General features: G+C 48.2%; 1 protein-coding gene across 1 annotated transcript in view; it reads left to right on the plus strand.

The window, feature by feature from the left end:
• LOC123993848 (neprilysin-like) overlaps positions 1–17,853 on the plus strand; it is a 75,458-nt gene extending 57,605 nt beyond the window's left edge. Inside the window, exons 7-26 of the mRNA XM_046296312.1 lie at positions 14,920–14,943; positions 15,032–15,055; positions 15,200–15,223; positions 15,312–15,335; positions 15,418–15,441; positions 15,530–15,553; positions 15,692–15,715; positions 15,854–15,877; positions 15,966–15,989; positions 16,242–16,265; positions 16,354–16,377; positions 16,522–16,545; positions 16,634–16,657; positions 16,740–16,763; positions 16,852–16,875; positions 17,014–17,037; positions 17,176–17,199; positions 17,288–17,311; positions 17,700–17,753; positions 17,842–17,853. Of these exons, the coding sequence (XP_046152268.1) occupies positions 14,920–14,943; positions 15,032–15,055; positions 15,200–15,223; positions 15,312–15,335; positions 15,418–15,441; positions 15,530–15,553; positions 15,692–15,715; positions 15,854–15,877; positions 15,966–15,989; positions 16,242–16,265; positions 16,354–16,377; positions 16,522–16,545; positions 16,634–16,657; positions 16,740–16,763; positions 16,852–16,875; positions 17,014–17,037; positions 17,176–17,199; positions 17,288–17,311; positions 17,700–17,753; positions 17,842–17,853 (498 nt within the window). The remainder of the gene's footprint in view (positions 1–14,919; positions 14,944–15,031; positions 15,056–15,199; positions 15,224–15,311; positions 15,336–15,417; positions 15,442–15,529; positions 15,554–15,691; positions 15,716–15,853; positions 15,878–15,965; positions 15,990–16,241; positions 16,266–16,353; positions 16,378–16,521; positions 16,546–16,633; positions 16,658–16,739; positions 16,764–16,851; positions 16,876–17,013; positions 17,038–17,175; positions 17,200–17,287; positions 17,312–17,699; positions 17,754–17,841) is intronic.
• Positions 17,854–22,584: the final 4,731 nt, after the last annotated feature.

Raw genomic sequence — 22,584 nt, forward strand, 5'->3', positions numbered from 1 at the left:
ACATTGCTGCTATAACAGCCTCCACTCTCCTGGGAAGGCTTTCCACTAGATGATGGAACATTTCTGCTATAACAGCCTCCACTCTCCTGGGAAGGCTTTCCACTAGATGTTGGAACATTGCTGCTATAACAGCCTCCACTCTCCTGGGAAGGCTTTCCACTAGATGATGGAACATTGCTGCTATAACAGCCTCCACTCTCCTGGGAAGGCTTTCCACTAGATGATGGAACATTGCTGCTATAACAGCCTCCACTCTCCTGGGAAGGCTTTCCACTAGATGATGGAACATTGCTGCTATAACAGCCTCCACTCTTCTGGGAAGGCTTTCCACTAGATGATGGAACATTGCTGCTATAACAGCCTCCACTCTCCTGGGAAGGCTTTCCACTAGATGTTGGAACATTGCTGCTATAACAGCCTCCACTCTCCTGGGAAGGCTTTCCACTAGATGATGGAACATTGCTGCTATAACAGCCTCCACTCTCCTGGGAAGGCTTTCTACTAGATGATGGAACATTGCTGCTATAACAGCCTCCACTCTCCTGGGAAGGCTTTCCACTAGATGTTGGAACATTGCTGCTATAACAGCCTCCACTCTTCTGGGAAGGCTTTCCACTAGATGTTGGAACATTGCTGCTATAACAGCCTCCACTCTTCTGGGAAGGCTTTCCACCAGATGATGGAACATTGCTGCTATAACAGCCTCCACTCTTCTGGGAAGGCTTTCCACTAGATGTTGGAACATTGCTGCTATAACAGCCTCCACTCTTCTGGGAAGGCTTTCCACTAGATGTTGGAACATTGCTGCTTGGACTTGCTTCCATTCAGCCACAGGAGCATTATTGAGGTCGGGCAGTGATATTGGGGGATTAGGCCTAGCTTACAGTCAGCCTTCCAATTCATCCCAAAGGCATGTTGATCTGAGGCATGTGTGTGGCGGCTCAGCCATGGAAACCCATTCTCAAGCTCCTGACGAACAGTTTTTGTGTTGACGTTGCTTCCAGAGGCAGTTTGGAACTCGGTGGTGAGTGTTGCAACTGAAGACAGATGATTTGTATGCCCTACACGCTTCAGCACTCTACAGTCCTGTTCTTGTGAGCTTGTGTGGCCTACCACTTCATGGCTGAGCCTTTGTTGATCCTAGATGTTTCTACTTCGCAATAGCAGAACTTACGGTTGACCGGGGCAGCTCGAGCAGGGTAAAAATTTGACGAACTGACTTGTTGGAAAAGTGGCATCCTATGATGGTGCCATGTTGAAAGTCACTGAGCTCTTCATTAAGGCAGTTCAAATGTTTGTCTATGGATATTGCATGGCTGTGTGCTTGATTTTATGGACCTGTCAGCAAAGGGTGTGGCTGAAATAGCCAAACCACTAGTTTGAAGGTGTGTTCACATACATTTGTATGTACGAAATGCAATCTTCATTTTTACTCTTACCCCTTTTTCTCTCCAATTGGTAGTTACAGTCTTGTCCCATACAGACTCGGGAGAAGCGAAGGTCAAGAGCCATGTGTCCTCCAAAACATGACCCTGCCAAGCCACACTGCTTATTGGCACACTGCTCACTTAACACGGAGGCCAGCCGTACCAATGTGTCGGAGGAAACACCGTACACCTGGCAACCGTGTCAGCATGCATGAACCCTGCCCGCCACAGGACTTGCTAGCTCGCGATGGGACAAGAACATCCCTGCCGGCCAAACCCTCCCCTAACCCGGACGACGCTGGGTCAATTGTGCACTGTCTCATGGGTCTCCCAGGTTGCGGATAGCTGTGACCCAGCCCGGTCTGTAGTGACGCTTCAAGCACAACTATGTAGTGCCTTAGACCGCTGCGCCACTTGGGAGGCCCTAGAAACGCCTTCTTGTACATGTAAACTTTCTTATGCCTTAATTGCAAACTTATATGGGATTTGTAAATATGAATAAAAACATGTATCATAAACCGACCCAATGGGCACACACTGGTTGAATCAACATTGTTTCCAGGTCCTTTCAATGAAAGTGAACCAATGTGGAACAGACATTGAATTGATGTCTGTGTCCATTGGGTAAGGAGAAAGCCCTGAGCTATTTAGATCTGTGATTGGCTGAGATAATGGAGGGGGAAAATAGAGAGGCTACGTTCCGGAGGACAATGCCCCGCTTTTACATGTGAATTCTTAAAGAGATGGATGGGGTTAAGGTTTAAAAGGGTGTGAAGGATGCTGAATGGGCATAAACAAAGAAGAGCTAGAGACGCGAGAGAGACTCCAGAAAGTTTAAAAATAATTCAAGGGCATTTCCTCCCACTTGTCTACAAAGTGGGATAACAAGTTGATCAAATTTCAAAGAAGCACAAACTTTCCCATGTTTTCCCCAACTGCAGCCATTCTGGAAAATTTGTTATAAACAAACCTTCCTGAATTTGATCACACATATTCCCGGAGGAAATCAAACTAAACAAGCAAACAGTCGAGGAGGACTAACCACAATAAGTAATGCAATATGCTCACAATGACTCCAACTATTTTAAAAGGCTACAGGATGTGGATTTATATGCATGCTATTATTATGTAATATATTTAATGTGAAATCCATTAAATTGTTATCTACGCAATCTACTGTAAAATTCTACTGAACCACTTTGCACAGACGCTAATTCAACCTAGCATGATCCTGCCACCACCATGCTTCATCATAGGGATGGTGCCAGGTTTCCATTTTTCAGGCCATAGCGTTCATTCTTAGTTTCATCAGACCAGAGAATCTTTTTTCTCATGGTCTGAGAGTCTTTAGCTGCCTTTTGGCAAACTCCAAACTGGCTTTCATGTGCCTTTTACTGAGGAGGGGCTTCCGTCTGGCCACTCTAACATAAAGGCCTGATTGGTGGAGTGTTGCAGAGATGGTTGTCCTTCTGGAAGATTCTCCCATCTCCACAGAGAAACTCTAGAGCTCTGTAAGAGTGACCATTGGGTTCTTGGTCACCTGCCTGACCAAGGCCCTTCTCTCCCGATTGCTCATTTTGGCCGGGCGGCCAGATCTAGAATGAGTCCTGGTGGTTCCAAACTTCTTCCATATAAGAATGATGGAGGCCACTGTGTTTTTGGGGACCTTCAATGCTGCAGAAATGCCAGAAATGCCACAAATGACACAATTCTGTCTCAGACTTCTACGGACAATTCCTTTGACCTCATAGTTTGGATTTTGTTATTATTATTATTAGTTATTACAAAAAACATTATGTGGAATTGTGACCAAGTGATTGTTGATAACATCCTCAATCAATATTTCTGTTAATTCTCTGCTAGGTTATAACTCCAACACTGTTCCTGGAGAGCTACCATTCTGTAGGTTATAACTCCAACACTGTTCCTGGAGAGCTACCATTCTGTAGGTTATAACTCCAACACTGTTCCTGCAGAGCTACCATTCTGTAGGTTATAACTCCAACACTGTTCCCGGAGAGCTACCATTCTGTAGGTTTTAACTCCAACACTGTTCCTGCAGAGCTACCATCCTGTAGGTTTTTAACTCCAACACTGTTCCTGCAGAGCTACCATCCTGTAGGTTTTAACTCCAACACTGTTCCTGCAGAGCTACCATCCTGTAGGTTTTAACTCCAACACTGTTCCTGCAGAGCTACCATCCTGTAGGTTTTAACTCCAACACTGTTCCCGGAGAGCTACCATTCTGTAGGTTTTAACTCCAACACTGTTCCTGCAGAGCTACCATCCTGTAGGTTTTAACTCCAACACTGTTCCTGCAGAGCTACCATCCTGTAGGTTTTAACTCCAACACTGTTCCTGCAGAGCTACCATCCTGTAGGTTTTAACTCCAACACTGTTCCTGCAGAGCTACCATCCTGTAGGTTTTAACTCCAACCCAAGTTTTAACTCCCCTCATTTAGTTAATCAACCAGCTGATTATTAGAATCAGGTGTGCTAGATTAGAGTTGGAGTGAAAGCAGAATAAATTCTGCCACACCTTTGTTTCATCACAACCAGAGAGAGAAAAAACTGTCAGGTGAAGTCCACAAAAAATATTGCATGTAACAAACAGTTACATGACCTACAGCATGGTCAAACAAGGTAATGTTTCCAAAATTTTTGGACTACTTAACAATTATTGATGTAGAACCACGGAGAGTTTAAAAAAAAAATATATTTTTAATTTTACCTTTATTTAACCAGGCAAGTCAGTTAAGAACACATTCTTATTTTCAATGACGGCCTGGGAACAGTGGGTTAACTGCCTGTTCAGGGGCAGAATGACAGATTTGTACCTTGTCAGCTCAGGAGTTTGAACTTGCAACCTTCCGGTTACTAGTCCAACGCTCTAACCACTAGGCAACGCTGCCGCCCCAAGTCCACAAGTCGCAAAGAAAACAGGAGCTGCCTCCACTATTCCAGCACCATTTCAATTAAAACATTTCAACATCATCAAATCACCTCTGCTTAATGCTCTATGACTCTGTCATATAGTACACACTTTTAGTGTTTGTTGTCCTAGGCTACCTGGCTAAAATGCTTGCTCGCTAGCCTAACTACCTTTCATGGGAAATGATGCGCCAGACCAGCTAGTTAACATTAGCATATTACATCTAGCTTCATGTTGAACTTCCATCCTCTCAGGCCAGGGGCACAATGTATGAATAGCCACCGGAGGACAATGAAACAACGAGATGCAACAATTTTTTTGGGGGGTAAATGAATCGTTTGGCTTCTGATGTGATTGGTCTGAAGCCAAATCCAAACTGACTTACCTTGACACCTTTTTTTGGTGCGTCAGGACCATTGACAGTTGAGCTCACCCAGTTTAGCTCAACAGTGGTTGGCTACTATTTTATATTATTTGGGAGAAATGTATGTTTAAAAACAATATATATTGGTCAATTTTTGGGGAAAGCCTGGCTTTCCTTGGCATCCATGAATACACGCCACTTGTTGGAGAACCCTGCCCTGTCTCAATGCCTCGTCTTCTATTTCCCTGCTCTCTTCTTTGGCCCAGAAACCCCATGTCTCCGTTTTCTCCTCTCTGCTTTGGCCCAGAAACCCCATGTCTCCGTTTTCTCCTCTCTGCTTTGGCCCAGAAATCCCATTTCTCAGTTTTCTCCTCTCTGCTTTGGTCCAGAAATCCCATTTCTCCGTTTTCTCCTCTCTTCTCCATGACAGGAGGAGCTTAGTGTTTCTTAAATCCCCCACTCTGAGTGACAGCTGAGCCTCTCCTCTGATGCTCAAGTGTGTGTGTGTGTAAGTGTGTGTGTGAGTGTGTGCGTGTGTGTGTGTGTGTGTGTGTGTGTGTGTGTGTGTGTGTGTGTGTGTGTGTGTGTGTGTGTGTGTGTGTGTGTGTGTGTGTGTGTGTGTGTGTGTGTGTGTGTGTGTGTGTGTGTGTGTGTGTGTGTGTGTGTGTGTGTGTGTGTGTGTGTGTGTGTGTGTGTGTGTGTGTGTGTGTGTGTGTGTGTGTGTGTGTGTGTGTGAGTGCATGTGTGAATGTTTCTCATCACTGCTCGTCCACGCCTCTTAGCAGAAAGATCCAGAAAATGATAAAAGGATGTTGGGAGTGAACTTCTTAAAAGGACGCAGTGACCTTATTTAAAAGCACTTAAAAAGACAGCCCTTCATCCTGCGTCTTTTGAAGAGACACACCTTCATAGATTTGCTACAGTGGTTGGGGCTACGGTTTGCATTAAGCTTTGTTTCACCATCTAAACAGTCTGAGAACATGGTCATCTCATTCAAAGCAAGAGCCTGGGTGAGAGTAACAGGTGAGAGGAGAGGGGTTGACTGAGCCTATGTGTCACGACTTCCGCCGAGGTTGGCTCTCCTGCCCGTTCAGGCGGTGCTCGGCGGTCGTCGTCACCGTCTTATTAGCCACTACCGATCCCTTTTCGTGTATCTGTTGGTTTTGTCTGATTGTTTTCACCTGTGTGTTAGTTAATTAGTATCTGTATATAATGTAGGTTGTCCCGCCCTTGTTTTGTGCGGGATTGTTTGTTTTGTCATTCGTTTCATCTGTCTGTGTTTTTGTGTTTATTATTCTCCGATTTGTCTGTTATCCTGTTTTGGATAATTTCACCCTGTTTGTATTTTGAGTTGTCCGTATTTATTTTTGTTCACCGGAGAATAAACTACTTATCACTATTTGCTCTCTGCGCCTGATTCCACCCACCTTGACTAGACGTGACAGAATCCCGCACCACCATGGGATCAGCAGGAGCAGCAGCGTCTCCTCTCCCATCGATGGAAGAGAGGGTCCTCCATCATACCAGCGTGATTCACCGGATTGGTTCTGCTATGGACCAAATGATGGAGAGAATGCATCGATGGGAGAGGAGTGGCCTCCCCACCTCATCTCTAGCAACCCCTTCTCCAGCACCTCCTATTTCTGCGACCACATCTGGCTCTGGGGCTCTTCGGCTGACAATCCCACGGGAGTTTGACGGATTGGTGGCTGCGTGCCAGGGTTTCCTCCTTCAACTGGAATTATACCTGGCTACCGTGCGTCCTTCTCCCTCTGGAGAGGAGAGCGTGTGCGCCCTCGTCTCCTGCTTGACTGGGCGAGCCCTCGAGTGGGTCAACGCAGTGTGGAATGGTCCGGACTCGGCTAAGGATAATTACCCAGAGTTCACCCGCCGATTCCGAGCTGTTTTTGACCATCCACCCGAGGGTCGGGTGGCGGGTGGACGGCTGTTTCACCTGCATCAGGAGACGAGGAGCGTACAGGATTTTGCCCTAGAGTTTAGGACGTTGGCAGCAGGAGCAGGATGGAACGACAGGACCTTGATTGATCATTTTAGATGTAGTCTCAGGGAGGACGTCCGCAGGGAGCTGGCATGTCGGGACACCACATATTCACTGGATGGACTTATCGATCTGGCTATCCGTCTCGACAACCTGCTGGCTGCTCGCGGGCGTTCGGATCAGGTCCTGTCGTTTCCAATCCCCAGCCCCCCTGTTCCTATCCCTATGGAATTAGGAGGTACGGCTTCGAGGGGGACCGGAGGAGGAGTATCCTCCTGCACCAGTTGTGGTCGACGAGGGCACACGTCCGACCGGTGCCGGAGGAACTCGTATAGGAGTCGGGAGGACAGGCAGAACACTGCTCGATCACGCCAGGTGAGTAAGCACCAAACTCATTCAGAGCTTCCTGTCGGTCATGTGTTTGTATTGATTTCTTTCCCTGGGTTTTCCCCCTCTCTACAGCATAAGGCGCTAGTCGATTCAGGCACAGCTGGGAATTTTATGGATTGTGGGCTTGCGTTAAGGCTAGGGATTCCCCTGGTGTCGTTAGATCAACCTTTCCCTGTGCACTCCTTAGATAGCCGACCATTAGGGTCAGGAGTAATTAGGGAGGCTACGGTGCCGCTGGACATGGTAACGCAGGGTGATCATAAGGAGCAGATTAGCCTGTTCCTTATAGATTCACCTGCGTTTCCAGTGGTGTTGGGGGTTCCCTGGTTAGCTCAACACAGCCCGGTGATTTTCTGGCGACAGGGGGCTCTTAAGGGGTGGTCAGAGGAGTGTTCAGGTAGGTGTATAGGAGTTGCCGTTGGTGCGACTACGGTGGAGAGTCCAGACCAAGTTTCCACCGTGCACATTCCCTCTGAATATGCCGATTTGGCTATCGCCTTCAGTAAAGGGAGGGCGACCAAATTACCACCTCATCGTCGAGAGGACTGCGCGATAAACCTTCTGGAAAACGCTGCACTTCCTAGGAGTCACGTGTATCCATTGTCCCAGGAGGAGACAGTTGCGATGGAAACATATGTTTCCGAATCGCTGGGACAGGGGTACATTCAGCCCTCCATATCACCCGTCTCCTCAAGCTTCTTTTTTGTGAAGAAGAAGGATGGAGGTCTGCGTCCGTGTATTGATTATAGAGGTCTAAATTCAATTACAGTGGGGTTTAGTTACCCACTACCTCTCATCGCTACGGCAATGGAATCATTTCACGGGGCGCAATTCTTCACAAAACTGGACCTGAGGAGCGCGTATAATCTGGTATGTATCCGGGGAGGAGATGAGTGGAAAACCGCATTTAGTACTACTTCTGGTCATTATGAGTACTGCATCATGCCATACGGGTTGAAGAATGCTCCAGCCATTTTCCAATCCTTCGTAGATGAGATTCTCCGAGACCTGCTCGGGCAGGGAGTGGTAGTGTACATTGATGACATCTTGATCTATTCTGCCACACGTGCAGAGCATGTGTCTCTGGTGCGTAAGGTACTTGGGCGACTACTGGAGCATGACCTGTATTGCAAGGCGGAGAAATGTGAGTTTTTCAAACAGTCCATTTCCTTCCTGGGGTACCGTATTTCCACATCCGGGGTGGTGATGGAGGATGATCGCGTTACAGCCGTGCGTAATTGGCCGACTCCGACCACGGTGAAAGTGCAGCGGTTTTTAGGGTTTGCCAATTACTACCGGAGGTTTATCCAGGGTTTTGTTCAGGTGGCTGCTCCCATCACCTCACTGCTGAAGGGAGGACCGGTGCGCTCGCTCTGGTCAGCAGAGGCGGGCAGAGGTTTCAGTCGTCTGAAGGAGCTGTTCACCAATGCGCCCGTGTTGGCGCATCCGGACCCCTCTTTAGCGTTCATAGTGGAGGTGGATGCGTCCGAGGCTGGGGTTGGAGCCGTGCTGTCCCAACGCTCGGGCGTGCCATCCAAACTCCGCCCGTGTGCTTGCTTTTCGAGCAAGCTCAGCCCAGCGGAGCGAAACTATGATGTGGGGGACCGGGAGTTGTTAGCTGTAGTCAAGGCTCTGAAGGTGTGAAGACATTGGCTTGAGGGGGCTAAATACCCTTTTCTCATCTGGACTGACCATCGTAATCTCGAGTACATCCGGGAAGCTAAGAGACTAAATCCACTTCAGGCTAGATGGGCCATGTTTTTTACTAGGTTCCAGTTTACCCTCACATATCGGCCAGGCTCCCAAAACACCAAAGCTGACGGACTGTTTCACCTCTATGATACCGAGGAACAGTCAGTAGAGCCAACTCCCATCATTCCACCGTCATGTCTCGAGAGTCTGAGAGGGAGATACTGGTGGCCCACACTGGCTAAAGACGTGAGATTTTATGTCTCCTCCTGCTCAGTGTGTGCTCAGAGCAAGGCTCCTCGGCACCTAACTAGAGGGAAATTACAACCCCTCCCCGTTCCACAACGGCCGTGGACACATTTATCGGTGGATTTTCTTACCGACCTTCCCCCGTCCCAGGGAAGTACTACGATCCTGGTCGTTGTGGATCGGTTTTCTAAGTCCTGTCGTCTTATTCCGTTGCCCGGTCTTCCTACGGCCCTGCAGACTGCTGAGGCTTTGTTTACCCATGTCTTCCGGCACTATGGGGTGCCTGAGGACATCGTCTCTGATCGGGGTCCCCAATTCACGTCCAGAGTGTGGAGGGCGCTTATGGAGAGACTGGGGGTCTCGGTTAGCTTAACCTCAGGTTTTCACCCCGAGAGTAATGGGCAGGTGAAGAGCGTTAACCAGGATGTGGGCAGGTTTCTGCGGTCCTACTGTCGGGACCGGCCTGGTGAGTGGGCAAGGTATGTTCCATGGGCCGAACTAGCCCAGAACTCCTTACGCCACTCCTCTACTAACTTGTCTCCTTTTGAGTGTGTGTTAGGTTACCAGCCGGTCCTGGCTCCATGGCATCAGAGTCAGACCGAGGCTCCTGCGGTGGAGGAATGGGTACAGCGCTCCAAGGACACCTGGAAAGCCGTTCAGGACTCATTACGGTTAGCGGGAGAACGGCAGAAGAGGAGCGCTGACCAGCACCGCAGTGAGACCCCCGTGTTTGCACCGGGGGACAGGGTCTGGCTCTCCGCCTGCCCTGTTGGAAGCTGGGGCCGCAGTGTGTGGGGCCGTTCAAAGTCATGAGGAGAATAAATGAGGTGTGTTATAGGTTACAACTTCCTAGCTATTACCGTATTAACCCCTCGTTTCATGTGTCTCTCCTCAGGCCGGTGGTGGCTGGTCCCCTGCAAGAAGGTGAGGTGTCTGAGGTCCCTCCGCCCCCTCTGGACATCGATGGGCCCCCCGGCGTATACAGTTCGAGGCATTCTGGATTCTAGACGCCGGGTGGGGGGCCTACAGTACCTCGTGGACTGGGAGGGGTACGGCCCGGAGGAGAGATGCTGGCTTCCGGTGAGGGACATTTTGGACCCTTCTCTCCTGATAGAATTCCACTGCCTCCACCCGGATCGCCCAGCACCTCGTCCTCCGGGTCATCCTCGAGGACGGTGGCGGCGCGCTGCGGGAGCCGCGCGTCAGGGGGGGGGGGGGGGGTACTGTCACGACTTCCGCTGAGGTTGGCTCTCCTGCCCCGGCGGTCGTTGTCACCATCCTATTAGCCACTACCGATCCCTTTTCGTTTATCTGTTGGTTTTGTCTGATTGTTTTCACCCGTGTGTTAGTTAATTAGTATCTGTATATAATGTAGGTTCTCTGCGCCTGATTCCACCCACCTTGACTAGACGTGACACTATGCATACAACTACAGAGTCATCTAGGAATTTGTAGTTATTTATAAAAATGGATCCATAAATTGTGTAATTTGTCAGTGACATATCCCGTTAAGGGAGTAGGGAAATTGTTGAGGGGGGGCGATTATAGCGTCTAAAAGGTATTGGAGCAGGGCTCTCTACAGACAGGATTTCAATTTGATCAGTCTTTTTTTGCAGTGAAATTTCCCGAACCACCGGAAATGTAGATGAGCTTGGTAATTAACATAACCCTTCACTGAAAACCCACACTAACATACTGTTATATTAATGTTATTGCGCTTTTCATGTAGCCTTACATTTTGCCAACTAACAGCCTAACCACATTATGGACTAAACTTTCAAATAATTTTGCTGCAGGATTCTTTTGCTGTGACAATGTATAAAAAAAGGCAATCTTGAAAATTTGACATAAACTCACCTTCCTGATTTCAGTCACATACACAGAGTGTACAAAACATTAGAAAACACCTGCACTTTCCATGATATCGACTGACCAGGTGAATCCAGGTGAAAGCTATGATCCCTTATTGATGTCACTTGTTATATCCACTTCAATCAGTGTAGATGAAGGAGGAAGGAGGCAGGTTAAAGAAGGATTTTTTAAAGCCTGGAGACAATTGAGACATGGATTGTGTATGAGGGTGAATGGGCAAGACAAAATATTTAAGTGCTTTTGAAGAGGGTATGGTAGTAGGTGCCAGGCGCACCGGTTTGTGTCAAGAACTGCCATGCTGCTGGGTTTTCACACTCAATAGTTTCCCTTGTGTAATGACTAATGCAAAGCGTGACCACAGATCCCTCGCAATGACTCCAAACTATTTCAAAAGCTCACACGATGTGGATTCATATGTATGCTATTATTGTGTAATACATTTCATCTAAACTGCAACAAATTGTTATGATGAAATAATGGAACATTTATTCTATGCAATCCATGGATTTAAATATTAGAACTCAATGTTTTATCATGTGTACTGGAGTGAGAGGGTGGGTGTGTGAAGGTTGGTATATTCCTGCTCGTTTGCGACATCTACTGGCCAGGAAAGAGGATGGCCCAGAATAGGTAAGGGCTTAATACACACACACCTGTATATAATTAACTTGGAGGTTGGGCTGTTGCTGTTTTAACCTGGCTTTGGCTGGATTAGTGTTTTGGGTCTGGAGCAGCAAGAGCTGACATGCAGGGCCCTTCAACACTGGGAGGGATATTGAACCCAACTGGACAGGAACCAGTAAGGACAAGCCTGTTGGATTTTTTGTTTTGTTTTTCTCCCCAGATACGCCGGTTAACAGCTTAGTTGTCAGGTGGCAGAGAGGGGCCGGAAGACCGTTGTAGAAAGGCTCAAAGACAGCGAGGTTTTGGGGTAATTGTTACCCAGCGCTGTGGCACATTCTGTTGTCTCTTTTATTCTGAGTCGTTTCCCTGGATGGCCATGTTGGTCTACGCTTGTGTTACTTCACACTCTCTCGTCAGTTAATGGCCAGCCGGAACCGCGCTGACCACTACAGATGCAATCTACCACACTGGAATGTTTTCACTCACACAGGCATATGATGTCATTCGGCAATTTGAAAATAAAGATGATTCTTTCTTTACCACACTAGGAGAACTTGTGACCAATTGATTGTTGAAAACATCCTCAATAAATTGTTCTGCTTATTCTCTGCTTCCCGGAAACGAATAAATACGCATTTTGACGTCATAGATTTAGCCGGTTGGTAACTTGTGGTATATCCACCTGCTTAAAATGCAGTTTTAACCAATTAGCATTCAGGATTAGATCAAAAACCATTGTGGAATTGTGACCAATTGATAACATCCTTAATCAATTATTCTGCTTATTCTCGGCTTCCTGTCTCAAAATCATCCAGACATAAAGTCATATTCTGTTTCTGACCGTGTGTCTGTCTCCCCATGTGTGCACTTACCTCATGCTTTATCACACGTTATATTTCACCTTATGTCACTTATATTGGCTTCACCCTTAATGATGACAAGAATGAGCAAGAAACAGCAATATCAGCTTTATTCCTTCACAATACAGAAAACTGACAACATATCATGAAAACCATAATTTCCTAGGTTATTACAATCTCTATTACCCCAGAAGAACACTCCCTTTCTTTCCTATTCTCTATGTCAATTACTCTTCATATATTTCCCTCTGTTTGTTTCCTCTCTCTCTTTCCTCTTTCTCCTCTCTGCTTTGGCCCAGAAACCCTATGTTGTTTTCTCCTCTCTGCTTTGGCCCAGAAACCCTGTGTCTCATTTCCTCCTCTCTGCTTTGGCTCAGAAATGCCTGTCTCCATTGTCTCCTTTCTGCTTTGGCCCATAAACCCCTTGTCTCCATTTCTCCTCTCTGCTTTGGCCCAGAAACCCCTTGTCTCCATTTCTCCTCTCTGCTTTGGCCCAGAAACGTCTTGTCTCTATTTTCTCCTCTCTGCTTTGGCCCAGAAACCCCTTGTCTCCAATTTCTCCTCTCTGCTTTGGCCCAGAAACCCCGTGTCTCATTTCCTCCTTTCTGCTTTGGCCCATAAACCCCTTGTCTCCATTTTCTCCTCTCTGCTTTGGCCCAGAAACCCCTTGTCTCCATTTCTCCTCTCTGCTTTGGCCCAGAAACGTCTTGTCTCTATTTTCTCCTCTCTGCTTTGGCCCAGAAACCCTTTGTCTCCAATTTCTCCTCTCTGCTTTGGCCCAGAAACCCCGTGTCTCATTTCCTCCTTTCTGCTTTGGCCCATAAACCCCTTGTCTCTATTTTCTCCTCTCTGCTTTGGCCCAGAAACCCCTTGTCTCCATTTCTCCTCTCTGCTTTGGCCCAGAAACGTCTTGTCTCTATTTTCTCCTCTCTGCTTTGGCCCAGAAACCCCTTGTCTCCAATTTCTCCTCTCTGCTTTGGCCCAGAAATCCCATTTCTCAATTTTCTCCTCTGCTCAATGACAGGAGGAGCTTAGTGTTTAAACCCCTCACTCTGAGTGACAGCTGAGCCTCTCCTCTGATTTTCTGGTGTGTGTGTGTGTGTGTGTGTGTGTGTGTGTGTGTGTGTGTGTGTGTGTGTGTGTGTGTGTGTGTGTGTGTGTGTGTGTGTGTGTGTGTGTGTGTGTGTGTGTGTGTGTGTGTGTGTGTGTGTGTGTGTGTGTGTGTGTGTGTGTGTGTGTGTGTGTGTGTGTGTGTGTGTGTGTGTGTGTGAGAGAATGTTTCTCATCACCGCTCGCCATGCCTGATAGCAGAATATTTCTAAAAGGTTCAGAAAAGGATAAAAGGATGTTGGGAGTGAACTAAAAGGACATGGTGACCTTGAAAAGTCCTGCATCTTTTGAAGAGACACACCTCCATAGAGTTCCTACAGTGGTTGGGTATACAGGTTTTGTATTTCAGGCTGAACATCCTGAGAACATAGTCATCTCATTAAAACAAATGGTCTGGTTTAGAGCTGCAGGGGAGAGGAGAGGGATTTACTGAGCCAACACTCCACGGTTAAGTTTAGGCATTCATGCACTGGGATTGAACCCACAATCCTTGGAGTGTCAGGCACTGGGATTGAACCCACAATCCTTGGAGTGTCAAGCACTGGGATTGAACCCACAATCCTTGGAGTGTCAAGCACTGGGATTGAACCCACCATCCTTGGAGTGTCAAGCACTGGGATTGAACCCACCATCCTTGGAGTGTCAGGCACTGGGATTGAACCCACAAACCTTGGAGTGTCAAGTGTCAAGCACTGGGATTGAACCCACCATCCTTGGAGTGTCAAGCACTTGGATTGAACCCACAATCCTTGGAGACCTTAGTGGATGGTGTTGACGGCACCTCCTGACGTCTTGGACAAACGTCTAACACTGGAGAGAGAGAGAGTATCTCTGGCAGGAATAGTTAGAAAATAACAGAATGAGAGTGTGAGAGAGACAGAAAGCCGGGGGAGAAGAGAATACAGTCTACATCTTATGGACGGTACGTTATAAGAATGGCTCTGATGATCAAATTCCTAACTTGAGATGGACAATTCGCATTTTGATTAAATCATATTGGGATATTTGAACAACATGTTTTGAGTTGTTCTGCAGATCTCAGGTTACGACTTGGCCCAGAGTGAGCTGTGTTTCGAGTTTTTGGACTGACATCAGCACAGACCTGGGATAAGATTATACTCCCCATATCAAAACCTTAATCATTAGTTAGAGAAAAACAAAGTTGACCTTAGACCAGTGTCTGGGGCCTACGTCATGTGAATCATAAAACATCACCCAACGTAACATAAAATAAAGTTACATTTCAAACATAAGAGTCCTAATTCTCCTTAATGCCCTAAATTTCCAACAGTGGAGCTCATTTCCTCTGTCAGTTCACTCCATATGTTTCCAAATTCTCGTTCTTCCTCTCACGTCAACACCCTCACCCAGGTGACTCTGAGAATACTCTTCCTTCCTCTCAGACTCACGTCAACACCCTCACCCAGGTGACTCTGAGACTACTCTTCCTTCCTCTCAGACTCACGTCAACACCCTCACCCAGGTGACTCTGAGAATACTCTTCCTTCCTCTCAGACTCACGTCAACACCCTCACCCAGGTGACTCTGAGACTACTCTTCCTTCCTCTCAGACTCACGTCAACACCCTCACCCAGGTGACTCTGAGAATACTCTTCCTTCCTCTCAGACTCACGTCAACACCCTCACCCAGGTGACTCTGAGAATACTCTTCCTTCCTCTCAGACTCACGTCAACACCCTCACCCAGGTGACTCTGAGACTACTCTTCCTTCCTCTCAGACTCACGTCAACACCCTCACCCAGGTGACTCTGAGAATGCTCTTCCTTCCTCTCAGACTCACGTCAACACCCTCACCCAGGTGACTCTGAGAATACTCTTCCTTCCTCTCACGTCAACACCCTCACCCAGGTGACTCTGAGAATACTCTTCCTTCCTCTCAGACTCACGTCAACACCCTCACCCAGGTGACTCTGAGACTACTCTTCCTTCCTCTCAGACTCACGTCAACACCCTCACCCAGGTGACTCTGAGAATGCTCTTCCTTCCTCTCAGACTCACGTCAACACCCTCACCCAGGTGACTCTGAGAATACTCTTCCTTCCTCTCACGTCAACACCCTCACCCAGGTGACTCTGAGAATACTCTTCCTTCCTCTCAGACTCACGTCTAGACTCTCACCCAGGTGACTCTGAGAATACTCTTCCTTCCTCTCAGACTCACGTCAACACCCTCACCCAGGTGACTCTGAGAATACTCTTCCTTCCTCTCAGACTCACGTCTAGACTCTCACCCAGGTGACTCTGAGAATACTCTTCCTTCCTCTCACGTCAACACCCTCACCCAGGTGACTCTGAGAATACTCTTCCTTCCTCTCAGACTCACGTCAACACCCTCACCCAGGTGACTCTGAGAATACTCTTCCTTCCTCTCAGACTCACGTCAACACCCTCACCCAGGTGACTCTGAGAATACTCTTCCTTCCTCTCAGACTCACGTCAACACCCTCACCCAGGTGACTCTGAGAATACTCTTCCTTCTTCTCAGACTCACGTCTAAACTCTCACCCAGGTGACTCCGAGAATACTCTTCCTTCCTCTCAGACTCACGTCTAGACTCTCAACCAGGTGACTCTGAGAATACTCTTCCTTCTTCTCAGACTCACGTCTAAACTCTCACCCAGGTGACTGAGAATACTCTTCCTTCCTCTCAGACTCACGTCTAGACTCTCACCCAGGTGACTGAGAATACTCTTCCTTCCTCTCAGACTCACGTCAACACCCTCACCCAGGTGACTCTGAGACTACTCTTCCTTCCTCTCAGACTCACGTCAACACCCTCACCCAGGTGACTCTGAGAATACTCTTCCTTCCTCTCAGACTCACGTCAACACCCTCACCCAGGTGACTCTGAGACTACTCTTCCTTCCTCTCAGACTCACGTCAACACCCTCACCCAGGTGACTCTGAGAATACTCTTCCTTCCTCTCAGACTCACGTCAACACCCTCACCCAGGTGACTCTGAGAATACTCTTCCTTCCTCTCAGACTCACGTCAACACCCTCACCCAGGTGACTCTGAGACTACTCTTCCTTCCTCTCAGACTCACGTCAACACCCTCACCCAGGTGACTCTGAGAATGCTCTTCCTTCCTCTCAGACTCACGTCAACACCCTCACCCAGGTGACTCTGAGAATACTCTTCCTTCCTCTCACGTCAACACCCTCACCCAGGTGACTCTGAGAATACTCTTCCTTCCTCTCAGACTCACGTCAACACCCTCACCCAGGTGACTCTGAGACTACTCTTCCTTCCTCTCAGACTCACGTCAACACCCTCACCCAGGTGACTCTGAGAATGCTCTTCCTTCCTCTCAGACTCACGTCAACACCCTCACCCAGGTGACTCTGAGAATACTCTTCCTTCCTCTCACGTCAACACCCTCACCCAGGTGACTCTGAGAATACTCTTCCTTCCTCTCAGACTCACGTCTAGACTCTCACCCAGGTGACTCTGAGAATACTCTTCCTTCCTCTCAGACTCACGTCAACACCCTCACCCAGGTGACTCTGAGAATACTCTTCCTTCCTCTCAGACTCACGTCTAGACTCTCACCCAGGTGACTCTGAGAATACTCTTCCTTCCTCTCACGTCAACACCCTCACCCAGGTGACTCTGAGAATACTCTTCCTTCCTCTCAGACTCACGTCAACACCCTCACCCAGGTGACTCTGAGAATACTCTTCCTTCCTCTCAGACTCACGTCAACACCCTCACCCAGGTGACTCTGAGAATACTCTTCCTTCCTCTCAGACTCACGTCAACACCCTCACCCAGGTGACTCTGAGAATACTCTTCCTTCTTCTCAGACTCACGTCTAAACTCTCACCCAGGTGACTCCGAGAATACTCTTCCTTCCTCTCAGACTCACGTCTAGACTCTCAACCAGGTGACTCTGAGAATACTCTTCCTTCTTCTCAGACTCACGTCTAAACTCTCACCCAGGTGACTCCGAGAATACTCTTCCTTCCTCTCAGACTCACGTCTAGACTCTCAACCAGGTGACTCTGAGAATACTCTTCCTTCTTCTCAGACTCACGTCTAAACTCTCACCCAGGTGACTGAGAATACTCTTCCTTCCTCTCAGACTCACGTCTAGACTCTCACCCAGGTGACTGAGAATACTCTTCCTTCCTCTCAGACTCACGTCTAAACTCTCACCCAGGTGACTGAGAATACTCTTCCTTCCTCTCAGACTCACGTCAACACCCTCACCCAGGTGACTCTGAGAATACTCTTCCTTCCTCTCAGACTCATGTCTAGACTCTCACCCAGGTGACTCTGAGAATACTCTTCCTTCCTCTCAGACTCACGTCTAGACTCTCACCCAGGTGACTGAGAATACTCTTCCTTCCTCTCAGACTCACGTCTAAACTCTCACCCAGGTGACTGAGAATACTCTTCCTTCCTCTCAGACTCACGTCTAGACTCTCACCCAGGTGACTGAGAATACTCTTCCTTCTTCTCAGACTCACGTCTAAACTCTCACCCAGGTGACTGAGAATACTCTTCCTTCCTCTCAGAATCACGTCTAGACCCTCACCCAGATCACCCATATCACCCTGAGACCTCACTTGTTTACTAAGTTAATCGGTGTGGCATGACCCTTTAGTGAACTCTGGGGATGGTCATATACTATATGGTTCATTAGGCCTTTAATCTCTATATACTATACCTCTCTAAAGTAAGATAACTTACAGAACTGTATGAAAATGTTCATTCCATGGATCATTTAGCCATTTGATTTAGAATTTTAGACCCCTTTCATGTATAAAAATATATATATATGTATATGCAAAGATATCTCTAGCTTAAACTGGAAGATTCTTTGTTATGTTATGTTTGTTATGTTGTTCTGTTATGCATCAGATTTTTAACTGGGTATATTAGTTAGTGGGTTCTACAAACACGAACTGTCGCTACAAAATCAACAATGCTTACTGTCTCTCTGTCATGTTGTCTACTCACAATGTGTTTCCATATCTAATCATTTCACTAAAACAGAACAGGGCTGATCAGTGTTATCAAGAAGTGGACATGTTTTCAAGTACACACAGCAGGGAATGTTACAGGCAGTGGTATGGCTCAAACATATCTTCTACAGTATAACCTGTCTCTGTCAAACTGAAAGGAACGTAGGATGACATCATCAGTCTGATAAGGTCTGTATGCATCAATGGCTGATCATAGTATGAGGGTCATCTCCTGTATGGGTTTGGGTTAGTCTGTATGCATCAGAGGGTCATAGTAGGAGGGTCACCTCCTTTATGAGAAAGAGTCTATGAATGAGGACATGGCCACAGAGGACCAGCTGAGGAACACAGGGTCATTCCATATGTGTTGCTATACAGGAGAGACTGATGGGGTCATTCCACGCTTGCGATTACATGTTTTGCTATGCAGGAGAGAATGATGGGTGATCACTTTCCTTTATTGAGGAAAAATGTATTACTATAATCAAGTTTCCATCCAACCTTTTAATGCGAGTAAAGTACGTTGGATAAAAAATATTATGACAGGCCTGATGGGGTGTTTTAATAAATAAACGCAACATAAAACAAGAGACACGAACAACGCACAGACTAAACACTGGAACAGAAACAATAACACCTCGGGAAGGAACCAGAGTGACAGATAAAGGGAAGGTAATCAGGGAAGAGACGGAGTCCAGGGGAGTCTGATGATGCGCAGGTGCGCGTAACGATGGTGACAGGTGCACATAAGGATGGTGACAGGTGCGCGTAACGATGGTGACAGGTGTGCGTAACGATGGTGACAGGTGTGCGTAACGATGGTGACAGGTGCGCGTAACGATGGTGACAGGTGCACGTAGCGATGGTGACAGGTGCGCGTAACGATGGTGACAGGTGCGCGCCATAATGAGCAGCCTGGTGACCTAGAGACCGGAGAGGGAACACAGGTGACAGTACCCCCTCCCCGACGTGCAGCTCCGGCCGTAGGACACTGACCAAAAGACGATCCCGGGGATCAGGAGCAGACACCCCTGCTGATGCGCGGGAACCTGACGCCGGCTGGGACAAGGGAACCTGACGCCGGCTGGGACAAGGGAACCTGACGCCGGCTGGGACAAGGGAACCTGACGCCGGCTGGGACAAGGGAACCTGACGGCGGCTGGGACAAGGGAACCTGACGCCGGCTGGGACAAGGGAACCTGACGCCGGCTGGGACAAGGGAACATGACGCCGGCTGGGACAAGGGAACCTGACGCCGGCTGGGACAAGGGAACCTGACGGCGGCTGGGACAAGGGAACCTGACGCCGGCTGGGACAAGGGAACCTGACGCCGGCTGGGACAAGGGAACCTGACGCCGGCTGGGACAAGGGAACCTGACGCCGGCTGGGACAAGGGAACCTGACGCCGGCTGGGACAAGGGAACCTGACAGATGGCTGAGGCAAGTGATCCTCTGACGAGCCAGTGGAGGCAGGGGAGCCTAGCGATCTGGTGAAGGCATGAAAGCCCGAAGAGACGGCTGAGGCAGGGGAGCCTGGTGATCTGGTGAAGGTATGAAAGCCTGAAGAGACGGCTGAGGCAGGGGAGCCTGGTGATCTGGTGAAGGTATGAAAGCCCGAAGAGACGGCTGAGGCAGGGGAGCCTGGTGATCTGGTGAAGGTATGAAAGCCTGTAGCGGCTCCAAGACCCGAAGTCATTCCACCTGACACACACACAAAAAACACTCCCTGATGCTTCCCTTGGGTGAGGCGTTATTCTGTAATGATGTGGGCTGAGAGTCAGGAAGCAAGTTCAGGGAGTGAGTGTTATAATAAATAAATAACATAAAACAAGAAACATGAACAACACACAAACTAAACACTGGAACATAAACAATAATCTCTGGGGAAGGAACCAAGGGAGTGACATACATGGTGCGCGTAATGATGGTGACAGGTGTGCACCACAACGAGCAGCCTGGTGACCTAGAGACTGGAGAGGAAGCACAAGTGACACGAACATTCCAAATGTTGACAAAACAAAATAAACTAAACAAATGTGGGATCTTTTTGTGTAAAATGATTTAGCGAGAAATCTCTTTGGAAAAAACACTTTTATGCGCAAATATTCATATAATTGTCATGTTTTGTCATTAATTATCATGTCTTGTCCCGGTGCTTCCCCTTCTATTCGTTTCCCTCTGCTGGTCTTATTAGGTTCTTTCCCTCTTTCTATCCCTCTCTCTCCCCCTCCCTCTCTCACTCTCTCGCTCTCTCTTCTCTCTATCGTTCCGTTCCTGCTCCCAGCTGTTCCTATTCCCCTAATCATCATTTAGTCTTCCCACACCTGTTCCCGATCCTTTTCCCTGATTAGAGTCCCTATTTCTCTCCTTGTTTTCCGTACCTGCCCTGTCGGATCCTTGTCTATATTCACCGTGCTGTGTCTATGTTTTGCCCTGTCGTGTCGTGTTTCCCTCAGATGCTGCGTGGTGAGCAGGTGTCTGAGTCTGCTAGGTTCAAGTGCCTTCCCGAGGCAACCTGCTATTATGCCTTTTGTTTTGTTAAGTATCTTACTGGATTAAAAACTCTGTTTTCGCCAAGTCGCTTTTGGGTCCTCATTCACCTGCATGACAGAAGGATCCGACCAAGGAATGGACCCAGCGACTACAGACGCTCGTAACACTGCCGTCGAGATCCAAGGAGCCATGCTCGGCAGACACGAGCAGGAATTGTCTGCTGCTCGCCATGCCGTGGAGAACCTGGCCGCTCAGGTTTCCGACCTCTCTGGACAGTTCCAGAGTCTTCGTCTCGTGCCACCTGTTACTTCCTGGCCTGCCGAGCCTCCAGAACCTAGGGTTAATAACCCACCTTGCTACTCCGGGCAGCCCACTGAATGCCGCTCCTTTCTCACCCAGTGTGAGATTGTGTTCTCTCTCCAACCCAACACATACTCTAGAGAGAGAGCTCGGGTTGCTTACGTCATTTCACTCCTTACTGGCCGGGCTCGAGAGTGGGGCACAGCTATCTGGGAGGCAAGGGCTGATTGCTCTAACAAATACCAGAACTTTAAAGAGGAGATGATTCGGGTTTTTGACCGTTCAGTTTTTGGTAGGGAGGCTTCTAGGGCCCTGGCTTCCCTATGCCAAGGTGATCGATCCATAACGGATTATTCTATTGAGTTTCGCACTCTTGCTGCCTCTAGTGAGTGGAACGAGCCGGCGCTGCTCGCTCGTTTTCTGGAGGGACTCCACGCAGTGGTTAAGGATGAGATTCTCTCCCGGGAGGTTCCTTCAGATGTGGACTCTTTGATTGCTCTCGCCATCCGCATAGAACGACGGGTAGATCTTCGTCACCGGGCTCGTGGAAGAGAGCTCGCATCAACGGTGTTTCCCTGCTCCGCATCGCAACCATCTCCCTCCTCTGGCTCAGAGACTGAGCCCATGCAGCTGGGAGGGATTCGCATCTCGACTAAGGAGAGGGAACGGAGGATCACCAACCGCCTGTGCCTCTATTGCGGAGTTGCTGGACATTTTGTTAATTCATGTCCAGTAAGAGGCCAGAGCTCATCAGTAAGCGGAGGGCTACTGGTGAGCGCTACTACTCAGGTCTCTTCATCCAGATCCTGTACTACTATGTCGGTCCATCTACGCTGGACCGGTTCGGGTGCTACATGCAGTGCCTTGATTGACTCTGGGGCTGAGGGTTGTTTCATGGACGAAGCATGGGCTCGGAAACATGACATTCCTTTCAGACAGTTAGACAAGCCTACGCCCATGTTTGCCTTAGATGGTAGTCATCTTCCCAGTATCAGATTTGAGACACTACCTTTAACTCTCACAGTATCTGGTAACCACAGTGAGACTATTTCTTTTTTGATTTTTCGTTCACCTTTTACACCTGTTGTTTTGGGTCATCCCTGGCTAGTATGTCATAATCCTTCTATTAATTGGTCTAGTAATTCTATCCTATCCTGGAACGTTTCTTGTCATGTGAAGTGTTTAATGTCTGCCATCCCTCCCATTTCTTCTGTCCCCACTTCTCAGGAGGAACCTGGCGATTTGACAGGAGTGCCGGAGGAATATCATGATCTGCGCACGGTC

The sequence above is a fragment of the Oncorhynchus gorbuscha genome, linkage group LG13 (genome assembly GCF_021184085.1).
Source record: "Oncorhynchus gorbuscha isolate QuinsamMale2020 ecotype Even-year linkage group LG13, OgorEven_v1.0, whole genome shotgun sequence".
NCBI lineage: Eukaryota > Metazoa > Chordata > Actinopteri > Salmoniformes > Salmonidae > Oncorhynchus > Oncorhynchus gorbuscha.